Raw genomic sequence first — 27,280 nt, forward strand, 5'->3', positions numbered from 1 at the left:
ACGAAGAAAATCCCAGAAAGAATCCCAGTCAGCTTTAAGGTAGTTAAAAGAGGTGCGATAATAGGGGGATTTAGGTGATGAAGAAGAATGAAATATTAGTTTTAGAGAGATCAAACTGTGATCAGAACTACCTAAGGGTAAATACGGAGAAACTGAGCACTGACTAGGATCAAAAACAAGACATAAGTCAAGTAGAGAAGGTAAATGATTCGGGTTGTCTGGAAAGTGAGTTGGAAAGTTGACTATTTGAGTTAGGGATTGAGAAAGGCAAAAGTTGTGGGTTTTAATGCCTGCAGAATCACTGACACTAGAGCCAAGTTATTTAGAGCCAAGTTATTTAGAGCCAAGTTATTTAGAGCATTAAAGTCACCAACAACAACTATATTAGCTGATGGATAAATGAAGAGACGGCTTGGTCAATATAATCAGAAATAACATCAAAAAGAGTGCAGTCTTGAGATGAAGGAGAGCGATATAGAGCAAAGAGAAAGGCGATAGAGTGAAGTGGTGCTAAACGAAAGCACTTAAAAGAGTCTGTGGATTCAATCCTAGTTTCACGACAAATGGGTGAATTCTTACGAATGTAAATGCCGAGGACAAGCATGTGACTATTGGAGTCTTTACGAATTAAAGGAAGATAACCATCAACACTAATATCGCAAGATGAGACAGCTGAACTCAAATTAGTCTCACAAAGAACAAGTAGGTCTGGTGAACTTTGCAAGAGATAAGACTCAACAGAAGAAAAGTTACTTCGAAGACCACAAATATTAGTGAGTGACTGGTATATATATATGTATATATATATATATATATATATATATATATATATATATATATATATATATATATATATATATATATATATATATATATATATATATATATATATACACATACACTAGAATTAGTTATATTAATAAAAATCTAAAATAGGCTTTTAATGTGACAAGTTCGTATGCTAAAGTTTAATTTAGCATACAAACTTGTCACATTTTGTATGCTAAGGTAAATTTCCGTTAAATTTCGTTAAATGGGTACTTTTTGTACAAATAACGAAAAATTATTCCGTAAAAGTACGGAACTTTTTAACAGTGTGGTTAATAGTTTTGAAGAAAAAAGTCCCACATCAATTTTTTATTTTTTAAATTTAATTTTGATTGAATAGTACAACAAAAAATAAATTTTTTGAATAAAAGCGTTTACGTTTTCTCCGTGACAGAGCCCCTGAAAAGTATTGAAGCTTACGGACTTATCGTAATAAACAATTGTAATAAACAAAACAAACTGGAAAAATTAGCGTAAAGAGCAATGAAACGCACTTTAAAATGTTGAGGATGATGTACAGTTTTTCTAAAGAATTGTATAAACTGAAATTTAAAATTAATACATTGTGCTATGGCATCTAGTGATTCTGACGATGAGCTTATAATTCCAACTTTTTTGCAAAATGAATCAATCACTGGAGTTTTAACACCAAAGAAAATTTTTAATCATGAATACACTTTGTCACCTTTAACTCTTACACCTCCTTCATGTATATCAAAAAAAAGAAGTCATTTTTCATTATTAGACTTGCTTTCAGAAAAAAGCAATTTAGTTGTTAAGCTCGAGGAAAATGAAAAAATTGATCAAATGAGAAAGTCTTTTGAAGAAGGTATCTATGATTTTTTTTTTTTGATAATTTGGACAGGTTAAAAAAATTAAATAATCACATAAAAATAAATTGCTTTAGCAACATTCATGAGAATATAATCATAGCTGTCAAGTTTTTAAAATTGGTATGAGGGAGACATCATTATATTGTCCAACCACAAGATATTTACCTATATTTATATATAGTTTCCTACCCCTATTATTTTATAATTGATTATGATAGAGAACTTTATGCTGATTAAGAGTCATATAAAAACATAGACCTGAAAATTTGAGGAAAGACTCTGATTTGATGTTGAAGTCTAAAAAACTACACTAAAAATGCTAATATCGTTATCTTTTTAATTATGTCTTTTAATCGGTTTTTATTTAGAAATCAATTGTTTAGAATTTTTTTTTTCAATTACACAACCCAGTTTTTATTGTTGTCATTATTGAAATTCAGTTAAATATTTTAATGAGTATGTGTTTTTTTTTATAATAAAAAATTTTTGGGACAGCTTTTGGCGCTACTGCAGTTTCTCCCCCCCCTTTTTTTTTTATGATTGATTATGATAGAGAATTTTATGCTGATTAAGAATCGTATAAAAACATAGGTCTGAAAATCAACGGAAAGTGCTCTAATTCGACGTCAAAGTTTAAAAAAATCCCAATACAAACGCTTATATTCGCCATTTTTTCTAAACCTTATCAAAATTAATTACTATTAACCTTGTGCAATAAACTTAGCTGGTTTCCGTCAGCATTGAAATTGATATTCAAAAATGTTACAATCAAATATGAAAAGAACCTTAGAATGTGGACAAATGAACAGATAATTAATATCTGGTGGCTATTTTTTACGATAACGATTTGTTTAAACTGGGGTGTTTGATTTTTTGGTATTATGTAAATGAAATATAACTTTTATTAAATATATTTAAATAATTCTTCAATTAGATAATATTAATTAACAAAGTTATCAATTTTAAAAAATTTGTTTGAAACTGTAATGCTTTTCTTTAAATTTTTTTCAAAAGTTTTAATTTAACCCCCTTTTAAATTTATATGTTTTAAAAGCGTTTTTGGAAGTAAAAATGACATTTTGCGCTTAAAGTATATAAAGCAACATGGCTCTTCGAAGACCAATAATGAACGACTTTGACTCACTTTCGCTAACAGAAATTGGAGCAAAATTTAAATACAATTTAGAAGATACAATTCGTTGGTGCAGAACTCATGGTTTACTGGCTGAAAGTATGAGTTGTAGTGTATGTGGCGTTCCGTGCACACAGCAAGCTAAAAACAACGCAATCAATCAAATAATTTGGAGATGTCCGGTGAAACGTTGTAAAAGAACTTTTAGCATAAGAAAAGGCAGCTTCTTCGAGAAATCCCATTTACACTTGTGGCAGGTATTAGGCTTGACTTACGTTTGGAGTAGAGGCGCAGGTAAAAGTCGAGGGTTTTCGGTAAGCGATCTTAGGCAAGAGCTTAATATTGCATTTGATCACACTATTGTTGATTGGAATCAATTTTGCAGAGACATTTGCGTCGAGTACTTCCTCAATAACCCTGACCCAATAGGCGGTCCTGGGTGCATTGTTGAAATAGATGAATCTGTTTTTTGTAAAAGAAAGAACCACGTTGGTCGCATAACCCAGCAACAGTGGATATTTGGTGGTTATGAACCTGCGACTAAAAAAGGATTTTTAATTCCAGTGCAAAATCGCGATGCGGCAACATTGATTCCAATCATACATAAGTGGATCCTACCTGGCACTACTATCTGGAGTGATATGTGGGCACCATATAATGGCTTGCAAGGGCCTTTATATCAACACGGCACAGTTAATCACACCTACAACTTTGTGGATCCGCAGACAGGAGTAACTACAAATCATGTGGAAGCTATGTGGTGTCGAGCTAAAGCAAAATTCAAATCAATGATGGGTTCGACTAATTGCGAAATGATAACAGATTATTTATCAGAATTCATGTGGATGCAAAGATTCAACGAACATCGTTTTTATCATTTTTGGGACCAGGTTGTAACAGCATACCCAGTCTGACCAGAGTAGTACTTACTGTGTGCATAGGAAACATCACGTACATTATAATTTATACTCTAGGATCATTGTAAACCAAAAACGGCTATTTTCATAGCCACAAAAATTTATTTAAAACATTTTTTGCAGAGAACATTATTGAAGTATGTTCATAAATAAAATTTGAAATAATAAAACGTACAAACATACTGAATGTTTGTACGTTTTATTAATAAAATTTGAAATAAACATACTTTAACGAACATCAATAAACATCAGTATGTCCATGAATAACATTTGCTATTTTAAAAATTTCAATGAATTTGAATAAAATGTAATTTATTCTTTGGTCTTGCTTAATTATGAAAATAAAATAAATTTAAAAAAAAATGACGAATCATATGTTAATTACTTTTTAATTGCATTGTATCTTTACAATAGTTTCATTTTTAATGAATTTAGTTTTGAAATTCTGTTGGTTAGCACGAAAGAATTTTTTAAATTGTGCGTGCAAATTTCACAAGATGAACATGTTTTACTTACCTTTTAACGTAAAAACCACGTTAACTACGAGTTAATTATAGTGACTAAAACAGCCATCAGCAGTTATTTTCAAAATAGCGAATATTAGCGTTTATATTGGGATTTTTTTAAACTTTGACGTCAAATTAGAGCACTTTCCGTTGATTTTCAGACCTATGTTTTTATACGATTCTTAATCAGCATAAAATTCTCTATCATAATCAATCATAAAAAAGGGGGGGGGGGGAGAAACTGCAGTAGCGCCCAGCTTTTTAGATACATTCATCAACTGACAAATAGGGATTGGTGCAATTAAATGTACATACATCGACGACAAATAGAGATTATTTATTGACAAATAGAGATAGTTTTTCTTTAAAGTGTTAATAAGAACCAGGCTGTTTTTAAGATGATTAAGAAAAGAATCTAATCAAATTCGAGTATGAAGAAAATGGCAATTTATTGCTTTTTGTGTAATTTTTTAAACTTCAACATCGAATTAGAGTGCTTTCCCCAAATTTTCAGGTCAATATTTTTATATGATTCTTAATTAGCATGAAATTCTTTATCGAAATCAATCATAAAATGATAAGGGTAGGCAACTGAAACAGTGCCTCTTTACCAACAACATCAAAGAAAAAAAGTCCTTAAAATTTAACTGACTAAGTGTATTTGAAATTGCTATTTATTTGAACATCATAACTAAGGGTAGGATACAAGAAACGAACTTGCGGGAAGTTCGACTTTAACTTTGAAGTCTGACTTTGTCAAGTTAGACTCCAATAAAAAGCTTGAGCAAATGCGTAAACGAAACTTAAAAATTTCAAGATTGCACTCGAGAAAGTCAACTTAAAAAACTTAAAAGGCGTTGATTTGAAGGCCTGAAAATCAGAAAAAAAAACTTTGCAACCAATAGCAGCAGAGTATTTGAAAAGGAAAAACCTTTAAAAAAAAGCAAATTAACGGCATATTTTTTAAAATTATTTCTGAGCTTTATACTTTAAAATATTAACTTACAAAAATAAATGAAAAGGTGTTACAAAAATAACAATTTTAACTTTTGTAATTTATTTTTATTAAAACTTGGTAAGTTAATAAAAAACACTGGGTTTAAATGAAAATGCTCGTGTTATCTTTCTATTTAGTCCAAGGCTCTAACTACGATGTAACAGCTGCTTAACATTTAAATTGCATAAAAAAATGTCAAACAAAAGCTTTTTTTTGTTCATTTTCCATGTTGAAATTTTTAATAAAAACTAAAACTAAACTTTAACAAGGCTGCAAGCATACACTAATTATGTTGGAAGCAGAAAAGCATTTAAAAATTATGACAACAATTTTCAATACCAAAATGAATATGATATTTATAGAGATAGAACAAAATCAGTTGAAGAAAATAGTTAACACGATTTAGATTTCATCTAATGTACAGCAGAACCTTTTTGCTATATTAAAAAGTCAGCAGTAGAATAATAGGATCAAAATCTGTATGATCAGGAGCGGATCCAGCATTTTTTGGTCTATGAGACTGCTAACCTCTGCAGAGCAAACTCTAAACAGTTATATTTTTAAACTTATGTCAAATTAGGATGCTTTGCAAAAAATCGCCCCTCAATTTGAGCTAAATTGTATCATTGAAATGACAGGAAGAGTGTGACCATTTAGTTTAATATATGAACTAGAGAAAATTTTTTTTGCATTAAGTTTATATTATGAACAATTAATTTCGGCTAAATGAACCTAGAAGAAGAGATTTAAGATTTCAGAGAGGAAAAGAAATCTGGCGAAACTGACCTAATCAAACTCTAATATCTTAACAAGAGACAACATTTTACAAATATTGCCACAAAATCATTTAATTTGTGCACATTGCATAATGAAACCTCCGTTATATAAATATATTTAACGTAATATTAGTGTCATCAGCGGATGTTATTATCTACCAGTGATTTCTTTAACTTTATAATATAACTTGATTTATGAAAAAAAAAATTATTGAATCGCACCCAGAAGAAATTTAACAAATTGTCTTCAATCAAAAGTTGCAAGTAACAGGTAATTTTTTCTTTTGTGCCAGCCCCCCTTCCCCCATATATCTTAAAGTTAAAGGTATCCATATACCTTTAACTAATAAGAAAAGCAAAGAGTAATAACTAATAAAGAAGTAATTTTTAGTACAATAAAAATAAATTTTTCATATATTGGCACATTTTTTTTAATATCTTGAAAAAATGTCCTAATATTTTTGTTATCAGAGATTAAAGTATATAAATTTTTTTGTAATATTGATTTTTATAGAGTTTTTTTACTGAATTTTTATTAAAAACTTGTGCAAACAATTTGTAGTTAAAGATTGACAAACTTTTTTCATGTTGAGAATTATTTAGATTAAAAGTTTAGCGTAAAATTATGTTGAATATAATCGTTATAAAAAGATAAGAAATATTATTGCGATACAGTTACAGACAATTTACAACAATTATTTTTAACATAAGTTCTTCAAACTTTTGTAACAAATGTTTTTACATATTGTTATTCAAAAGTTAATGTTGTTTTTTTAAAAATTAATTACTTCTTTTATCTTATCGCTAATTTAAAAGTTAAAAATTGATAAAAGTAGCTTAACCAAAATCATTTTCTGTGTACGTAAAAATTGCTTAAGGCGTACGTAAATCACTCTACGTGTAACGCTAGGTAAAAAGCGTTACACGTAGAGTGTAACGCTTTTTTACACTCTGTAAAATTGACATCAAATAATTTTACTGACATTAGGTAAAAAGCTGCTGCAAGGCCTGATGAAGATGTTGTTTTGTACCAGACAAAAAGATGTCGTTTTTTACCAGACAAGTGCTAGTCAATGTATATATGTATACATACATATATATATATATATATATATATATATATATATATATATATATATATATATATATATATATATATATATATATATATACATATATATATATATATATGTATATATATATATATATATATATAAACACCCCCTGCCTTGGGGTTCTTGGTTGAAAAAGACTAGAGATGGTGTCTCGATAAAAGTACTCATCTTGGGCAGACGTTAAATGCATCCAGCTACTGTCTTTTAGAAGGCCTCCTAGGCAAAAACTTAAGAGGTAAACAGATTCTACCTGTTAACCAGTCTCGCACCCCTTCTTCATCTATTAAGCTGGCGCAGATATATTTTTAATACATTGTTTTTAGTTTAGGATTTTGAATGTTGGATCTTCTTGACTCAATACATGGGTTTTGCTTGTGTCTCAATTTTTATGACTAGGCAACTCATTCTATTATCTCTTAATGAGGGTACAGCTCTAAAACTCAGTTTTATGGTTATGAGGCTGGCTGGTAGTTAGGTTTCCCGAACTCTGTGGTAGCTCTCAGAGAGGCAGATTCCATCAACAACTAAAAAATATCAAAGTATTAACAGTGCCATGTAGTAGTGGTATAGTGCCATGCGGTAATGATGTAGTGGTAGAGCGCTCGCTTCATAAGCGAGAGGTTCCGAGTTCGATCCCCACCACATCCTTGGTAGTACCGCACTCAACTTGTATCTCCACAAAGCGGCCTTGTTCGTCAAGGTTTGTGTTTCGGAGTTATAGAGTTGAGAGAGGGTTATAACCACAAGTAGCCTCCTCATCTATAGTGGCCATCTTGGCCTTGGAGAGGTAAATTATTTTAAAAAAAAAATGTTGCGCATGGATGGTGTCTCTGTTTGTACTTTTGGTGTGCATTGCGGAGGCCGCATTTGAAGCCCTTTGTTACGGCTTAATAATAATGAGGCAATTGCTTGGGCTATTAAACAGTGTTCTGAGTACTATCTATGCTTTGAGTCAAGTTTCAATAAATTTAAAAATGAATAAAGTACCAAAAACTATAAAACATAAAAAACCATCATCATCACCAAGTTCTCTAATCATTCACTTATATTTGTGGTCTTCGAAGTAACTTTTCTTCTGTTGATTCTTATCTCTTGCAAAGTTCACCAGACCTACTTGTTCTTTGTGAGACTAATTTGAGTTCAGCTGTCTCATCTTGCGATATTAGTGTAATGGTTATCTTCCTTTAATTCGTAAAGACTCCAATAGTCACATGCTTGTCCTGGGCATTAACATTCGTAAGAATTCACCCATTTGTCGTGAAACACGTGAAATTTGTATCACTCCAGCTTCTGTATCTAAAGCAATTTCCCGCGTAGACTCTTCTACAGCTTGTGGTCCAGACAACATACCTGTTGTAGTCTTGCAGAAGTGTTCGCCGGAGCTGTCATCCATACTTTCAAAACTATTTAGCAAGTGCTTATCAGAGTCTTGTTTTCTGGCATGCTGGAAAGCAGCATCTGTTATCCCGATTTTCAAAAATTCTGGAGAGCGATCTAATTTGTCTAACTACTGTCCCATTAGTCTTCTTTCTATCATAAGCAAGGTTTTTAAATCTTTAATTAACAAACACTTAATTTCTCATCTTGAATCTAATAACTTACTTTCTGACCATCAGTATGGATTTCGATCTTCTCGTTCTACAGCTGATTTGCTAACAGTAATAACTGATAGGTTTTATCGTGCATTTTATAAAGGTGGAGAGGTTAAGGACATTAAATCTAAGGTGGCATTGTTTGCTGATGATACTACCATTTATTCTTGTCGTGATAAGAAGCCAACACTCTCTGATCCCTTGGAGGGGGCATTTGAGCTTGAAAAGGATTTCACTTCTGCTACAGCATTGGGCTCACAGTGGCTGGTGAACTTCAATTCAGATAAAACCTAATTTTTTTAGCCAATCGTTATTGCAATAATTTAGATCTTCCTATATTTATGAATGGTAATGTACTCGATTAGTCATCTACCCTTCATCTTCTAGGATTAACACTTCCGATCTTTCTTGGAAACTATATATCAAATCTGTTGCAAAATTAGCATCTGCTAAGGTTGCATCTCTTTATTGAGCTCGACCCTTTTTTACTTCGGATTCTATTTTCTATAAATCTCAAGTTGGTCTTGTATTGAATACTGTTGCCATATCTGGGGCGGATCTTCTAATGATGCCCTTTTTCTTTTAGATAAGGTGCAAAAACACATTGTTAACTGCAAACACATTGTAAACTGCAAAAACACATTGGACCTGCTCTTGCAGTCAGCCTCTAACCATTATCACATCGTCGTAATGTTGCTTCTCTTTCCCTTTTCTACAAATACTATAATGGGCACTGCTTTAAAGAATTAGCATCTCCTGTGCCATCTACTAAAATTCATTCTCACGTCACTTGTCATTCAATTAAGTCTCATCATTTTTCTGCGACTGTTCCTAAGTTCTCCAAAAACTCTTATTTGTCTAGTTTTTTTCCTCGATCATCAGTTCATTGGACTTCGCTTCCTTTATCTTGCTTTCCTGATTAATATAATTTGCAATCCTTTAAGTCGACTGTTATCTTGCTCTACAATCTTCATCTTTTCTCTTCCAGCAACTTGCAACTCTAATTAGTGGTTGCTTGCAGCCTTTTTGGAAGCGAAGATGTTTAAAAAAAAAAAAAAAAAAAAAACTTTTTGTAAATTTAATTATCCACATTAATGTTTTACCCAAATATAACATAAATGTTCTATTGAAGTTTCATTTTTGGCTTTTTTGTTGTTATCGTTTTTGTTGTACTTCACCAGCAAGTTTAGTGAAACTGAAACTATAACTGAAAGTTTTTTTAATTCCCTTAATAAAAAAACATTAATAACTTATTTTAAAGTGCATTAATAAATATTTATATTAATATGCAAAGATTTTTTAAATTTCCTGACTTAAGATAAACAGTAAAAATGTAAATGAAGAGTTTTTGAATAATAAGAATAATTATAAAAAAATCATTAAACATATTTAATCATTAGACATGTTTGCTGCCAAGTCTTTTTTAGCAAGGCATAATGCCTATTTTGACTTTTTAAACTTTATTCTTTAATTGATGTCAGTTCCATTGCCAAGCCGCAAAATCTGTGATGTAAAATTTCTGCCAAGGCTGTTTAGTGTAGTTTCATTCTTAATTCTAAGGCTAGAGATCAACATTTCAATAAAAGTCATCTTTTCGATCAAATATAATTTTAAAACACTTTTTATGCTGAATATAAAGGAGAAACAAAAAGCACTACAAGTATACTCGTACTTCGGCAATGGAGAATAAATGTTTCTTTAATGCTGAAGTATTAGTATATTTGTAGGCATTTTGGAACTAAAATCGTTGTAATGTAGAGCAATGTAGTTTATTTGATGCATTAAAACTGTTTTGATTTTTCTCCACGTATTTAGGATTTATCATGGATAGAAAAGGTAGTTAATCAATATTTTGTTATCTTAAATCCAGTTTTTTCATTTTTAGACCATAAGTTATATTTGAAACATAATTAGAAAACATTTAACTTATTTAAACTAAGCAATTAAAAAGTTAAGATTTTTTGTCAAGACAAGAGTATAAAGTTGAATTGTCAGCAAATAGAGCCACTTTAAATTTCATGAAGATTGTTATTGTAAATAAGTAACAATGCAGGAGCAAAGATAGAACCTCGTGGTACCCTTAAAGTTATTTGAAATAAAGAAGAGGGTAGGCCTTCAAGAATAACTTTACTATTGCAATTAGAAAGAAACAATTTGATAACCTTAAAACCTTTATATAAAGAAACTTAGTTCCAAAAAAAATTGGAACTACAGGGCTTGTGATGAAGCAACCGTGATCGCGCCGCGCTCATGAAACACGCCTGTAAACGGTATTTTTAAACCTTCTTGGTGCGATAAACAACACTCGCTCAGCTTATAACGAGAGTATTAAATCACGCTCGTTCAAAAGGTTGACACGGAAAAAATAATAAGCTTTTATATGGTTTTTTTAGAAAATATTTGTAGTAAAATTTTTTAGGTAATGATAAAACTTGTTGATTTAACAGTAAAACTCCGTCTTCCTTATACTTATATCCTTACACGAAGTACTTAAAATACAAGCATTACGTCACTCGCTTTCTGCACGTTTTTGTTTTGCTGTTTTGTCAGCATTTTTCTGTTTTGCAACATAATGAATGAACAGTTTGAAGTCGTTACAGCCAATTTCAATAATGGAATGTTAACTATTTTACCCAAGTGCGTGTGGAAACACAATGTGAATATAAAAATGTGCAAATGAAATGGGAGTAGAAAATTAGGAAATAACTATAAGAAAGTTAAAGCTTCTGAATATTTTTAATTTTGTAAAAGCGTCAAGTTAAATTTATTTGATTTATTGTTAATAACATTCCACACATCATTTACACATTTGCTTGATGATAAGGTTTATGTTAATGTTAAATGTTGAATTATTTCAAAAATGTAAAAAAAACTAAACTAAGATAAAGTTAAAAAAAATGTTAACTTGAAAATAAATCTAAATGAAAGAGAAAAAAATTAAAAACTTAAAATAAAAAAGTTTAATTAGGTAAAATAATCTTTTTTTGAGCCATGTTACAACATTCTTTTTTTCTACAGAATTCTTCTTTTAACGGCGCAGTTAAAACTTATAAAATAAATACCGCTGACATTAGTTGAGCGGAAAATCTGTTGTTTAACTTACAGCTAATAGTTTTGAAGAAGAATTTCAAATTATTCTTGTGTTATAATCTACTAATTTTTTGATGATAAAAAAAAGCATTATTTAAATAAGAAATTATAAAAAAATATATTTAATAATTATTAATTAATTTATGAAAAAAATTAATTATTAAAAAAATATCAAGAAATATAAAAACTGTTAATCGTAAATATTAGGTTAACAGTGTTTTAAATACATATCAAAACAACGAAAGCAAAAAATTTTAGCCACGAATTTATTTTTTAATACTATTATAAGAACTTATTAAGCACTTGTGTTTTTATTTGGTTGCATTTTTTTTACCATTAATAGTTTAAAAAAATAGTGATCTGGCACAAATAAAAAACAAGAAGTTGGGAAGTATAAAAAACAACATTGTTGAAGTAGTTTAAATGCGCTGTTGTAGATAGTACTTCAAACATTGACGAATGAAAGTCGTATAACAAATAGAAAGCTTTTTATAAACACAGTCTTCCGCAATTTTCAAATTTCAAGATCCCTCTTGCAGCCCTGACCCTGAGCGCGCATAATTGCTCTCGATGACAACATATTATAATTTTATTAGCGTGATATAACACGCTTGACAATTTTCTTCATCACAAGCCCTGGAACTATTTATTTAGCACTTTTTAAAAGTTTAGCAAAAATTGAAGAGAGTTCTGGAGAACACTTTTTTTAAGACTATGATGGAGATCTTGTCTGGAGCACAAACTGTAGAAGTTTTTAATTGAGAATCAACTTTAACATTGGAAGCCAGAGTGATTTTGATATTTAACAATGGGTTAATCTGTTCAAGATTCAAATTAGAGTAAGATTTCCTTGCTAATAACTCTGCTTTATTTTGGGGAGATTAAAAAAGATCAGACCCATGAATTAGATTAAATGTAAGACTTACTTTAGTTATTGACACTGTTGAAGACTAACCATAAGTCTCTAGAACCTACAATCTGAGATAAGTTACAAGATTTAGTAAACTGAGAATTACAGAGCTTAACATCAGACAGTACTTTTTTTATTGGGTTCTTGCAATAATTAAAGGACATTTGTTCTTAAGAGAGATGTTCTTGTAAAAAAGGTGAAAAAAATGATTAATGTTTAATAAAGCAACTGCTCAAGATGGTGAAAAATGTCGAGTAGAATGAGGCTTGACTTAAAATTGAAGAGAATTAATAAAAGCTTCTAAACTTTTATTCCACAAGGAATAAAAACTTCCAAGATGCACTTTATGCATACATATTATGGGTATAAATATATATGCTTCCTATTTATTTAGACACTGGCATACAGCATCCTTTGATTAATATATAAACTTTAGTATTTATATGGTGTAGTATTTGCCGAAAAAGAAGATGATCATATGGATGTGTGGTGTGACTATAGCAAGACAAGAAAAGAAAACTTTCTTTAGTTCAGAAAAAAAATGCTCCAGATTGTTTATATTAGAAAAACAGCATAAAAGAGGAAGGCTAAAGCCTGATGATGATGATCATCATCAGGCTTTAGCCTTCCTCTTTTATGCTGTTGATGATGATGATAACAATGATGATTATGATGATGATCATTATCATGATGATGGTAATAATGATGATTATGCTAATCATGTTAATCATAATGATGTTTATATATAAATATATATTCAAAATATAATATGAATTTTGAATTAAAAAATTATTCTTTAGGATGTATAAATGCTTATGCAGCCCTGGTCACAAAGCCCTGGCTATATTTTATCAAACCCAGCCCCGGTCTAATATTACCCCTGGTCACTTACTACGTACAGGATGTGTTAAATTGCCTTCTATTGAGCACTACTGGGCTATGAACAGTCTTTATAGATTTCCATTATTTTCTAGAATAATGTCACAAAATAAATTTCATCTATTGCTATGATTCTGGCATTTTATAAACAATGAAGATTCAGAAAGTGAATGTTTGCATAAGATTGAAGTACTTCTTGAGCACTTGAATAACAGAATGAACAATATATACTCTCCTGATAAAAATATTTCTATTGATGAATTGATGATGCTTTGGAGGGGACATCTCATATTCAGGCAATACATAAAAAACAAAAGACATAAGTATGGAGTCAAAATGTATGAGTTTTGTGAATTAGATAATGTTGTAATGAAAGTAAAAATCTAATCTGGCAACTCTGAATAATGGCTTGTTAAGTTAAACAGGAGTTATTGTTTTAGAGTTAATGGAGAACTTTCTAGAAAAAATTTATCACTTGTATAATGATAACTACTACAACTCTTTTGAATTACCAAAGCATATGTTAACAGAAAAAACATACATATGTGGTATATTAGGAGGTGATCCTATAGGTAAGTCAAATAAAAAAAAATGTACAGCAGCTAAGTTGAGAAAGGGAGACAGTGTCAGCAAAAGCAGGAAAGGTATAATTGTGGCTAAATGGAAAGATAAAAGAGACGTTCTAATGATTTGCAACATGCATTAATTAGAGATGGTTAAAGTGACAAACAGAAGAGGTGAAAAGAAACCCAATATAATTGGACGTTATTATGAAGGCATGCCAAGAGTTGATCAGGCTAACCAAGTGGTATTGTTGCTAAATTACTTTCAGTCTTTAAAAAGCATATATATATACATATATATGCTTTTCAAAGTATTTACTCAGTAATAGTCTACAAACAAATGCCAAACTTACCAAGACAACTTGGAAGGCTGAATAAATGCAAATTTCATAAGTGCGAACTGGCATAAATGCAAACTGGCATAAGTGCAAACTGGCATAAGTGTGAACTGGCATAAGTGTGAACTGGCATAAGTATGAACTGGCATAAGTGCGCCAAAAAAGAGTTTGTAAACATTGACATAAGTACAAAATGTCATAAGTGCGAAGCAGTTACAAAAACTGGCATAAGTGTGAATCAGCATAAGTGCGTGGAATAAAATTGCAAATATTAACATAATCGCAAATATTGCACATATGCTGATTCGCACTTATGACAATTTTTGCAACTGCTTCGCACTTATGCCATTTTGCACTTATGCCAATTCGCACTAATGCCAATGTTTGCAAGTTCTTTTGGTGCACTTATGCCATGTCGCACTTATGCTATTTTGCACTTACGTAATTTGTACTTATCCCAGCTCGCACTTATGAAATTTGGGCTTATTTAGTTGTCCCAGACAACTATCTTCTTTAAAATTTAACTCTATGTCATCTATCAAAACAACACAATGATGTCATCTATCAAGACAACACAATGATGTCATCATTCAAAAATGATTCAACACAATGATTCAAATGTAAAGGTAACCAATGTAAAGTTTGTCAATTATATCTACTTGTAGATAAGTATAAGTCATCCAATTATTTGTATTAAAAGTTTTGCATTACTTGTAATTTCAAAAATGTAATTTATTTTTTAAGTTATTTATCGTGTATAATATTTTGTAATGGACTTTTTACATATACTGGATAATAAAATAATTTAAGAAACTGTACAAATAGCCATATTTCCATAACTAGAAAATCAACAGACTGATTTTAAAATCATGTATATGATTGCCAGAGATTGTACAATAAAACTATAGAACATTTCTTCAAGCTCTTTAATTTTCTTGTATTAAAAAATTAAAAATGTTTGTTTTCCTATAAAAGTCATTTTCACAAGCAAAAACATGACACTTTTGAAGCTTCATTAAAAAGTGGTAAAACAATTGAATATTTGTATTATCTAGTTGTTTAAAAAACACATATGAAAGTCCTGATAAATGGTGCAACATTTTTTGCTTTGATTAGTTATTCTGATTTTGGCTATTATCATTATAACTAATTCAGGAAAATCCATATTTGCAACAATTTGTATAACCAATCCAATATTACATTGGTTATACAAAACTGATATATCATTTATTTAATAACTGTAAGTTATATTCAAACTTTTTATGCAGATGATTTGGCTAGATTGGTAGATGAGACTGAAACTATGGAATGTGAAGATACAAATCATTCTCAAGAAATTGAAAATCAAACTCAAAATTTAAACACACATGATAAGCAGATTCTGAAAAAGGTTGTTATAAATTCAAGTTTTATTTATTGTAATTATTTTATTATTATTAGATTATATATATATATATATATATATATATATATATATATATATATATATATATATATATATATATATATATATATATATACATATATATATATATACATATATATATATATGATGTATATAAATTATATATGATGTATATAAATTATATATTAATTTATATAATTTATATACATCAGGCCTTGTTATAAAGTCTTAAGCGTACAGCAATTTATGTATGCATTAAGCGATTTAATGTAAGCAATAAGCAATTTTGGTTAAGAGACTTTAATCATTTTTTAATTTTTAAATTATTCTATAAGCTGTAAGATAAAAGAATGAAGTTTGTGTAAAAATATTTTTTAGCAAAATTTGAATGACAATTATGTAAGATATAAGCGCTATTTACTAATAAAAAAAACTCAAATAAAATTAAAAATTTATTTTTATTTTGTTTTTATTTTATTGTAATGATTGATTTTTTCGCTTAAAAAATGCTAATACTTTAAGTGTGAAGCAAAGATCATATTAATATAATTAAATTCTGATAAAAAATATATGATTAAAACCAATTTAATAAAAATGTATAATTTTATTCTAGTAGAAAAAAATATATATATAAATTAGATTTAAAAATATATTTAAGTTTATTAAAATTAAATGTAATGCTTAGGTTTAACTTAACTGTCAAATTTATTTAAAAATATTACTAAATGTTGCCTAATTATTAAATTTTATTTGTTCTTAAAAAAGAATTTGGTCATTTTTATCGCAATTGTTTTTTCTGTTTTCTTTCCTAAACATTTTTTTTACTCAAAATTAAATTTAAAAAAAATGGCTGCATCAAAAATTTGCACAAAACGTAAGTTAAACTTTTTTTAAATATGATATATCGATTATTTTTTAATAATCGATATATCGCTGTTTATATCGATACAGCGATATAATTTTATGCATCTGCACAAGACTTGAAAAGAAAATATTGGAAATGTAGTCTATCAATTCTTGCAGATGAAAAATTTCTAAAGTTTATGCTACATTTACAGTTTTTACTTTTTACTTTACATTTATATTGAGTTGCTGACAGTGGCATATTTTTTTAAATAATTTTACTTTTAAAAATCACCCTAAGATGTGCTAAAACGATGCTCTGAAGGTGCTCTAAAAATATGTTAATAGAACATTCTTTTAAGTATTCTCCATCTGAAAAAATATTTTTTTTCCTTGTTTAGTTTCTTCTGCTGCCTCAAAAGTAATATTACTTGATGATTTTAATCACAAATGTATTCTAAGCTTTAACAATTTTATCATCATTTTTGTACAGATACTGGGAGTTATTTTTGTTAACTTGCTTCTTCCAATGATTGGTTCTCTGAGAAATTATACTTTAGCACTCTTGTTCTAGAAGTAGGGTCTGAAAATCGGCAATACTACCAAGACTCCATCTGCTGCTTTTCTAATAACTCTTGTAAAGGTTACTCCATTTACCTAAAAAAAAAAACAATTTTGTAAATTAATATATTTAATCATTTTATTTCCACAAATTATTATGCTATAAATTGCAAATACCTTGCATATGTTTCTCTAAATGGGTTTTTGCACTTGCTTTTTTTTTCAATTTTTTTTATTAATAACCTTTGAGAAGACAGTTAAATACTTAATGTAACCTTTATGAAGACAATTATATTGCAACTACATGATTCATTTTTCTATATATAAACTATAGGTGCAACTGCATGATTCATTTTTCTGTTTCTAAAATATCAACACCTCATACTTTTTTGCACCAACCTATAAGTATATATATGTACCAAAAGTCATCATATCCAATAATCTCAGCACTACCACATTTCAAGTCTTTTACAGGCAACATATGTCTAGCCTTCTATCTACCATTTAGCAATTTCTCCTCTCATAGAACTGTCACTGACAACTTAACCTTTAATCTCAAACATTTTATTACACTGACAGTATCACCAGCTACTTTAAAAGGTGGCTGACTTGTGTTAGAACCTACATTGGTTGCAGTAACATACTTGTTACTGACCAATAATTATTTCTGAACAATGACTCACCTGAGGCCACTAATCTACCATCAGGTGTGCCTCTTGTTAAACAAGGCATTCTAAGTTAACAAGCTCCTCGTAATTTCATCACACTAAAGTAGGGATTTTTTTCAGAGGTTTACATAAGCCGAGTCTGGTCTTTGCCACTTTTTTACTTAATATATATAAATCTTCTTAGTTAATAAAGTTACTACGTTATTTCTTAAAAGATAATTAAATTTCTGTCAGTTATTTTAATAATTTTTTGATTAAATTTAGGTATAGGTACAAGTGTGTGGGTGCATATTATCAACTTTTTAATATCAAAAGTTGTTCTAGAAAAAAAGTTATACTAGAATTGTTTAATTCTAAAATAAAACAACCCTTATAAACATTCAATTGTTTTTAAATTCATTTATTGTCAGAACAAGATAAGATTATAATTTTTAGTAACTTAATAATTTAACTAATATATAAGGGGTCGTCCATAAATTGTCACGCTTTAGGGGGGGGGGGGGTTAGGGTAGGCGATTTTGTGACACAACATTTTTTTTTTTTAGTTTCAAATCTAGAGAAGACTTTCTTTTAATTAAGAGAGTATCTGACCAAACCAAAACCCTCAGTTGATGTATCTACATGTTGATTGTAAAATCAACTACACCTAAATCTTACATAGTCAATGTGTACACTCCATTAACAAAGTAGTTACAGCCTGTTAACAGACTGTTATGGCTGTAACAGTATATGTGCAGCACACATTCTGCGCTTTGACTTTAAATGGTTTAAGTGTAGAACTTCAGTTGGTGCACAAAAGTATGCAGCAACAAAAAAACAATCTTTGTAATTTAAAAAAATATAAAAAATTTCTATACTGAGAGATGAACCTGGAACCCTTGGTTAACTAGTCTGAAATAGAATCCACTCAACCACGCTAACGTATCGGTTTGTAAGAAAATTTTATTTATAAAATAATATTTTTGCATGTATTTATTATTATGTATTATATATTATATAACGTCTGTTCACAAAAAATCTGGAATGAAAAATTGTTCTTAATTGAATACAAAATTAATCGATTTTTGACAAAAATTTTAACTAAAATGAGTGACTGGACATTGTTAACTATTTTATAACCGAAAGTGGTCCTAAATCAGCGGCTTTTCGAACTTTAGTTTTGACTGAATCCATTAGGTTAAAAAGTAGTCTGGATCAAACTCTTTCAACTCTAATCGAATTCTATTCTTAAGGTGGTCAAGATTTTTCGCAGTAAATCCATTTCCATAAACTTTTGCTTTTAAATGTGCCCAAAAATTTTCAATTGGCCTTAACTGCGGTACATTTGGGGGGTTATCTTTAGCGTCGACAAAGTTAATACCTAAAGTGTTGTAAGTTTCTAATGTGTATTTTGCATAATGACATCTCGCTCCGTCAGGCCAAAATAAAATTTTCATGTTTTGATGCTTGGAATTTATAAATGGAAGAAGTCTTTTTGTAATACATTCTTTAGAATAAGTTTTTGCATCCAGTGCACAGTTTTTTACAGCAAAATAAGGCGATGAATGACCAAAACGACTGATTGCAATCCAAACGAGAACTTTCTCGTCAAACTTTTTTTTGAAGTTGAATTTAATGTTAGGATCAGTTTGAGAACTATCCTTTGTATAGTAGCCAGAGTTTTGTGAACAATTTAACAGAGTTTTGTGAACATTTACACAGAAATAAGATTCATCGTCCATGATGATTTCAAACTCATTTGATGGCTTGAAAAAAGTTTTTGAAAGTTTTAATAAGTTTTTCTTTTGTTTAATTTCTTGCTTTTCTGTTGTTTTTGGTGCATTTTTTCTTTTGGTATACTTTAGTCCATGCATACTTAATAATCTATTTTTGTATGAAACGCTTATCTTATATTTTAGTGCCAATTTTCTTTGCGAAATCTCGATTCTCTCTTCTGCTCTTGCAATCATGGACTCTCTCTTTTCTGGTGTAATTTTAAAAGGTTTTCTGCCACAACCAATTTTTCTATTCATTGGCAAATTATTTTCAGACCTTTTAATTATGTCATAAATTGTAGATTTCCATTTTCTTAAAATGATCCACTGTAAATTTCTTTCCACTGTTTATGTTTTGTTTATAAAAATTTCCAACCACATTTCTAACATCGTTCTCTTTTAGATGCTCCATGTTTATTTGAATTAATTATTTAAACTCAATTTTGCCACAAAATGAAACTGTTGTTGTTGACCGATTAAATTTAAAAATTTCGAATCGAAAATTCGAAATTTAGAACAATTTGTGTACATTTGAAATCAGTCCGGATTTTTTGTGAACAGACGTTATATAACATTTTGCATGTGTTATATATCGAAAGAATAGATTTTTAAAATTGGTATCATGTTTAGGATAGGGATGTTTTATACAATTAGTGATAATTATACAATTTTTTGTAAAAAAAAGGATGAAATTTTGTACCCCCCTCTCCCTTTGGTAAAAAAATTTAGGGGAAGGGGGTCAATAAAGTGTAACGGATGCATTATGAGAAGGAAGGGGGGGGGGGGGTAAAAAAATGTCAAAAACTGCATGACATAATCTATGGACGACCCCTAATATAATCAGATTTTAGCTGAATTACATATAGAGAGTGACAATTTAAAATAATACTTTCATTTATTATTTTGTATATGACCTTAATTTTTTTTTTTCTGTATAATTTTTATTTAAATGGTTTTTCTAAATTATATTAGTTTAAATTTTACTTGTTTTTCAAATAGAAATTTAGTTCATTGCCTATTTTGATAGATGTTGGAATACTACTATATTTCTTGGTGTTCATATGGAGTGACTACAAGCAAAAAATATCTTTTTTTTTTAAATTTGTTTAGGTAACAGGTTTTCTTGAAAATGATTTCCCAGAAATTTGTCCCGGTGATGAGATTTTTATACATCAAGTAAATGAAGAGCCAATTCGAAACTTGACTCCTTTATTTAATTATTGTGATATAGATTCGGTTGACTTAAATAATGAGATATTAACAGATGATGGTGTTGCAACAAGATTAGAAAGTGAGTAGAATAAGTTATAACTGAGTTAAGTTAAATAAAATATTTTTATTATAATTATTTTCTAAAATTTTTATACAATATATATATATATATATATATATATATATATATATATATATATATATATATATATATATATATATATATATATATATACACATAAAGTATACAAAAGTGTAAGTAATACAAAATTTTAAATTGTTTTACTGTTTTACTAACTTATCTGTTTTACATTCCTTCAAAACTAAATTTAAATTTTTAATTTTTAAAATCATATATAATTTTAAGTCATTTAATTAAAGAAAAAATTTATAAAATAATTAGTTTCTTTAACAAAAAAGTTCACAGTTCAAGCCTTCCCAGGAAGGGCGAGCGGTCGCACCTCTTGTTCGTCCACGTTTAAAGTTATTTTTTTAAAAACATTGACCACAACCAATTTGTACTTTTTAACTTATAAAGTGTTTCAATAATTCGCGGCATAAAGCTAAACTTATCTGCTAAAAAAAAAAAAACAATCAAAAAAAAAAAGGAAACAAAATTGTAATGAAGTATCAAGTTTAATTAAATAAACTAGAAAATTTAATAATTTAAAAAAAAAGTTTTTTTTTATAAAAGTTTTATACAACTTTTGTATTCTTTTTATTTTATTTTTAATTTCATACAAGTTGATGAAAAAACATGTTATCTTTTATAACAATTGAAAGTGCAATTTATGCAATTTATTCACAATTTTTATCTGTCTGTATAATTAAAAAACTAATTTGCTATGTATGCTAAAACTATGAGAAATTTTATTAATTTTTTTTTATTGTTTATTCGTATTGTACATCTTTTTGCTTTAAAAATGTTTTTGCTATACTTGATGTTTTTTCTCAATACTTATTATATTGTCTAATTTCCAACTTTAATACAAATTACTAGAGATAATGCACATAACAATTGCTCTGTTTGAAAAAATGTATTTAAAAACTTAAAAAGTATTTTTAAACAGGCTCCTAAAAGTTTTGTTAAGAAGTTCAGTAAATTAACAATGCACTATGATATGCACTATAACAGCCCACAAGCATTTTGAGCAACGCCAATAACAATAATTCTTTAGGAAATAAACTATTGGGTTGAAATGCAAAATTTGGATAATCCGACAAAAATGCAAACTAATTTAATAAGGGTAGTGAAAAAAACCAAAATATTTTATATTTAAAAATTATTATTAATGACTTTATTTTTTTATATGAAAAAAGTTTTTTACAAAAAAATAGTATTCGATTCCTTATTTCAAGTGTTGCTAAATAAGTTTATTCTTTGTAGTTTCATATAGCTTTCTTTTGCATCAAGTTCTTAAAACGCTTACTATATAAAAACATAGTCAAGTTGTCTAAAAAAAAAATACTTTAATCATGGACGAACAAGGCATGCCACTGCACACGCTTCCTGGGAAGGCCCAGTCGTAGTTAAATGCCTTTTATACAACCTAATATTTTCTGAATAAACGTCACATCAACAATATTAAGATAATTTAAATATTCCAAAGCAAATAAGTGTTCCCTTAACCTAAAATTGCTAAGAGCGTACGCAAATCGCTATTTTATATGTAAAATGTAAGTGCTGCATAACGCTTCTTATCAAGGCCTGTATGTATATATATATATATATATATATATATATATATATATATATATATATATATATATATATATATATATATATATATATATATATATATGTATATGTATATATATATATATATATTACTTTAAGCATGGACAAACAAGGCATGCCACATATATATATAAAAACATTTTAGATCATCAAGTTGGCACAAAATTTTGAAACAGGGTTCGTCAAATTGACAAACATGCAAAATTTTAGCATAAAGTTGACAGAAAAACAAATGCAGATTTTACCAATTTTTTTTTCAAACTTTTCTTTTCAAAAATTTTAAATTTTTCCAATTTTATTTTAATTATTTTAATTAGAATTAATAAAACTTAAGTGTAAGTTTACACTTAATCAAATAAGTTATTAATAATATATTATTAATATTTCTGCTTTCAGTGTTTAAGTTAAAGAAAAGTTTTTTTTCACTTAGTTTTACTATTACTAATTACTAGATTTACTGAGTTTTATAAAATAAATAAAATAGTTTCTGTGTATAAAAAATGTTTAGGAAGATTAAGAGGCATTTTAATTTTTTTTTTTTACTGTTTATTTTTTTTTATTTATTCAAAATAAGTTTTACAATAAAAGAATGAAGAAAATACATATAATATGAATTACAAATTTTGCTAACTTAACAACAAGAATGTGGATACTCGCAGAAGATCAGAAGATCTTGTCATAGAGAATTACCTAAACAGATTTTAAATAAAAAATAGATATTTAATAATACATATATATATACTCACCCATAAATGCATATAAATATAATTATTTGCTCCTATATAAACATACAAATATATAAATGTATATACTTATACATACACACACATATACATATATGTGTCTAAATTTGCACAATTGCCTTTTTTATTTAAATTTGACGAATTTTTATTCTCAATGTAGTTTATAAATCTCCTAACATTTTTAGTACTCCCTAACACCTTATACCTTACACCTGTAACCCTGTACCACCAGCTTTATGTCCTGCTTTATGTCCAGCTGTTGATGGAATCAGCTCTCAGAGAGGCTGATTCCATCAACAGCTGTAAAATATCAGAGCACTAACAGTGCCATGTTGCGCATGAATGGTGTCCCTGTTTGTACTTTTGGTGTGCATTGTTAAGGCCACATTTGGATCCCTTTGTTACAACTTAGAGTTTATTAGTAGTAATGAGGCAATTGCTTGGACTATTAAATAGTGTACTGAGTACTATCTATGCTTTGAGTCTAGTTCTTTAAAAAATTTAAAATGATCAAAGAACCAAAAACTAAAACACAAAAACAATCACCAAGTTCTCTAAACCTATCATTCACTAATATTTTAATATTTTAACCTATCATTCACTAATATTTTAATATAAATTCACGAAGTAACTTTTCTTCTGTTGAGTCTTATCTCTTGTAAAGTTCACCAGACCTATTTGCTCTAATTTTAGACTAATTTTAGTTCAGCTGTCTCATCTTGTAATCTTAGTGTTGATGGTTATCTTCCTTTAATTTAAAAAGACTCCAAAAGTCACATGCTTGGCCTGGGGATTTACACTCGTAAGAATTCATTCATTTGTTGGGAAACTAGGTTTGAATCTACAAACTATTCTTTTATGTGCACCACTTCACTCTGTCACCTTTCTCTTTGTTCTATATTGCTTTCCTTCATCTTAAGACTGACACTAACACTCTTTTCAATGTTATTTCTGATCAAATTAACCAAGCCCGCTTGCTTTATCCATCAGCCTATATTGTCGGTGACTTTAATGCTCATCACACAGAATGGCTTGGCTCTAGTGTCAGTGACTCTGCAGGCGTTAAGGCCCACAATCTTTGCCTTTTTCAATCCCTAACTCAAATAGTCAAATTTCTAACTCACTTTCCAGAAAACATGAATCATTTACCTTCTCTAATTGACTTATGTCTTGTTGCTGATCCTAGTCAGTGTTCAGTTTCTCCACATTCACCCTTAGATGCTTCTGATCATGGTTTGATCTCTCTAAAATTATTATCTCATTCTTCTTCATCATCAGAATCGCCCTATCATCGTACCTCTTACAACTACCTTTAAGCTGATCGGAACTCTTTCCGTGATTTTCTTCATGATGACCCTTGGGTAGAAATCTTGCGTCTTTCTGCTGACAAATATTTCTGCCAGAAATCAGATGTCTGTTTACTATTGCTAGAAACCATTGTAAAAAGGTATTGTTTAATGCCAAAGCTCGCTATTCTCAGGTCATAAAATCTCTTATTCCATCGCAAAAATTAGGCTCTCATGACTTCTGGAGAATCTTTAACAGTATCGATAATAAGGGCAAATCTGTTATTCCACCTTTCTTGTATGGTTCAGACTTTTGTCACCTCACCTAAAGACAAAGCTGAGTTGTTTGCTAAGAACTTTTCATCAATATCATCTCTGGATTCCACTAGTTGCGTTCTAACTGATATAGCCATCAAACAGGTTGATCCATTACTTGACATTTGTATCACTCCAGCATCTGTATCAAAGGTGATTTGCTGCTTAGACTCTTCTACAGCTTGTGGTTCAGACAGCATACCTGTTGAGGTCTTGCAAATGTGTTCTTCGGAGCTGTTATCCATACTTTCAAAACTATTTAACAAGTTCTTTACAAAGTCATGTTTTTCCGGCATGCTGGAAAGTGGCATCAGTTATCCCTATTTTTAAAAATTTTGGAGAGCAATCTGATTCGTTTAAATACCGTCCCATTAGTCTTCTTCCTATCATAAGTAAGATTTTTGAATCTTCAATTAACAAACATTTAATCTCTCATCTTGAACCTAATAACTTTCTGATCCTCAATATGGATTTTGATCTTCTCGTTCTACAGCTGATTTGCTAACAGTAATAACTGATAGGTTTTATCGTGCATTAGACAGAGGTGTAGAGGTTAAGGCTATTGCTATTGACATTTCAAAAGCTTTTGATAAAGTTTGGCATGCTGGTCTTCTCCATAAATTTTTTTCTTACAGCGTATCTGGTAACATCTTCAAGATGATTGAGTCCTTCCTTTCCAATCGTAGTAAAAAACACTCTTCTTCTTATTCTGTAACTTCAGGGGTTCCTCAATGTTCAATCCTTGGCCCTATACTCTTTAATTCACATTACCAATCTTCCAGATATTCTCACATCTAAGGAGCATTGTTTGCTGATGATACTACTATTTATTCTTGTCATGATAAGAAGCCAACACTCTCTGATTGCTTGGAGGGGACATTTGAGCTTGAAAAGGATCTCACTTCTGCTACAGCATGGGGCTCACAGTGGCAGGTGAACTTTAATTTATAAGACTCAATTTTTTTCAGCCAATCATTATCGCAATAATTTAGATCTTCCTATATTTATAAATGGTAATGTACTCGATGAGTCATCTACCCTTCATCTTCTTGGATTAACACTTCCGATCTTTCTTGGAAACCATATATCAAATCTGTTGCAAAATTAGCATCTGCTAAGGTTGCATTTCTTTATTGAGCTTGATGCTTTCTTACTTCGGATTCTATTCTCTATCTCTATAAATCTCAAATTCATCCTTGTATGGAATACTGTTGCCATTTCTGGGGCGGATCTTCTGATGATGCCCTTTTTCTTTTAGACAAGGTGCAAAAACGCATTGTAAACATTGTTGGACCTGCTCTTGCAGCCAACCTCCAACCATTATCACATCGTTGTAATGTTGCTTCTCTTTCACTTTTCTTTAAATGCTATAATGGGCACTGCTCTAAAGAGTTAGCCTCTCTTCGCTATCTACTAAAATCTCGTGTTACTCATCATTCAATTAAATCTCATCCTTTTTCTGTGACTGTTCCTAAATGCTCCAAAAACTCTTATTCATCTAGTTTTTTCCTCAAACATCAGTTCTTTGGAATTCGCTTCCTTTATCTTACTTTCCTGATACATATAACTTGCAATTTTTTAAATCGTCTTTCAATCGTTATCTTGCTTTACAAATTACATCTTTTCTCTTTCAGTAACTTCCAACTCTATTAGTGATTGCTTGCAGCCTTGTTGGAAGCAAAGATGTAAAAAAAATAAAAAATAAGAAAAAATTTTTATTTTTCCATTTTTGTTTTGATTATTTTATTTAGAATTTAAATAAAATGTTTGTTTTTCTCTTGAGTTTTTAAGTTAACTTGTTCAGAATTTTTTTTTTTTTTAATTATTCTTATTTATAAATTAAATTATTCTGTTCTTTATTATTTTACTTATTGTTTTGTTAACAATTGAAATAAAACATTTGTTTTGCCAATTTTATTTTAATTGTTGTATTAACAATTTGAATTAATGGTTGTTTTTTTTTTATTTTTTAATTTTTTTAAATTAAAATGTTTTGTTTTTTTTTAATTTTTTTAGTTTGAATTTAAATAAAACATTTGTGTTTCCATTTTATTTTAGTTATTTTGTTCAGAATTTAAATAAAGTGTTCATTTTTTTATTTTATTTATATTATTTTATTTAGATATTTTTTAAAATGTTTGTTTTGCTATTTTTAATTTATTTGAAATAGCAAATAAACTAAAGTTTTCAAGTTTCACTGTAATGTTGACAGTTAGGTCAGCATTGCTGACTTTAATTTCGAGTGATGTATATGTTTGTATATATATGTATATATAAAT

At 29.1% G+C, this 27,280-nt stretch overlaps 1 protein-coding gene across 2 annotated transcripts in view; it reads left to right on the forward strand.

The window, feature by feature from the left end:
* Positions 1 to 1,275: 1,275 nt before the first annotated feature.
* The window catches only part of LOC101239367 (uncharacterized), a 74,027-nt gene continuing 48,022 nt past the window's right edge, over positions 1,276 to 27,280 (forward strand). For both annotated transcript variants that reach the window (XM_065792975.1, XM_065792976.1), the window contains exons 1-3: positions 1,276 to 1,657; positions 15,745 to 15,866; positions 20,818 to 20,998. In XM_065792975.1, coding sequence (XP_065649047.1) covers positions 1,399 to 1,657; positions 15,745 to 15,866; positions 20,818 to 20,998 — 562 coding nt within the window. In that variant the 5' untranslated portion in view covers positions 1,276 to 1,398. The remainder of the gene's footprint in view (positions 1,658 to 15,744; positions 15,867 to 20,817; positions 20,999 to 27,280) is intronic.

The sequence above is a fragment of the Hydra vulgaris genome, chromosome 03 (assembly GCF_038396675.1).
Source record: "Hydra vulgaris chromosome 03, alternate assembly HydraT2T_AEP".
Lineage (NCBI taxonomy): Eukaryota > Metazoa > Cnidaria > Hydrozoa > Anthoathecata > Hydridae > Hydra > Hydra vulgaris.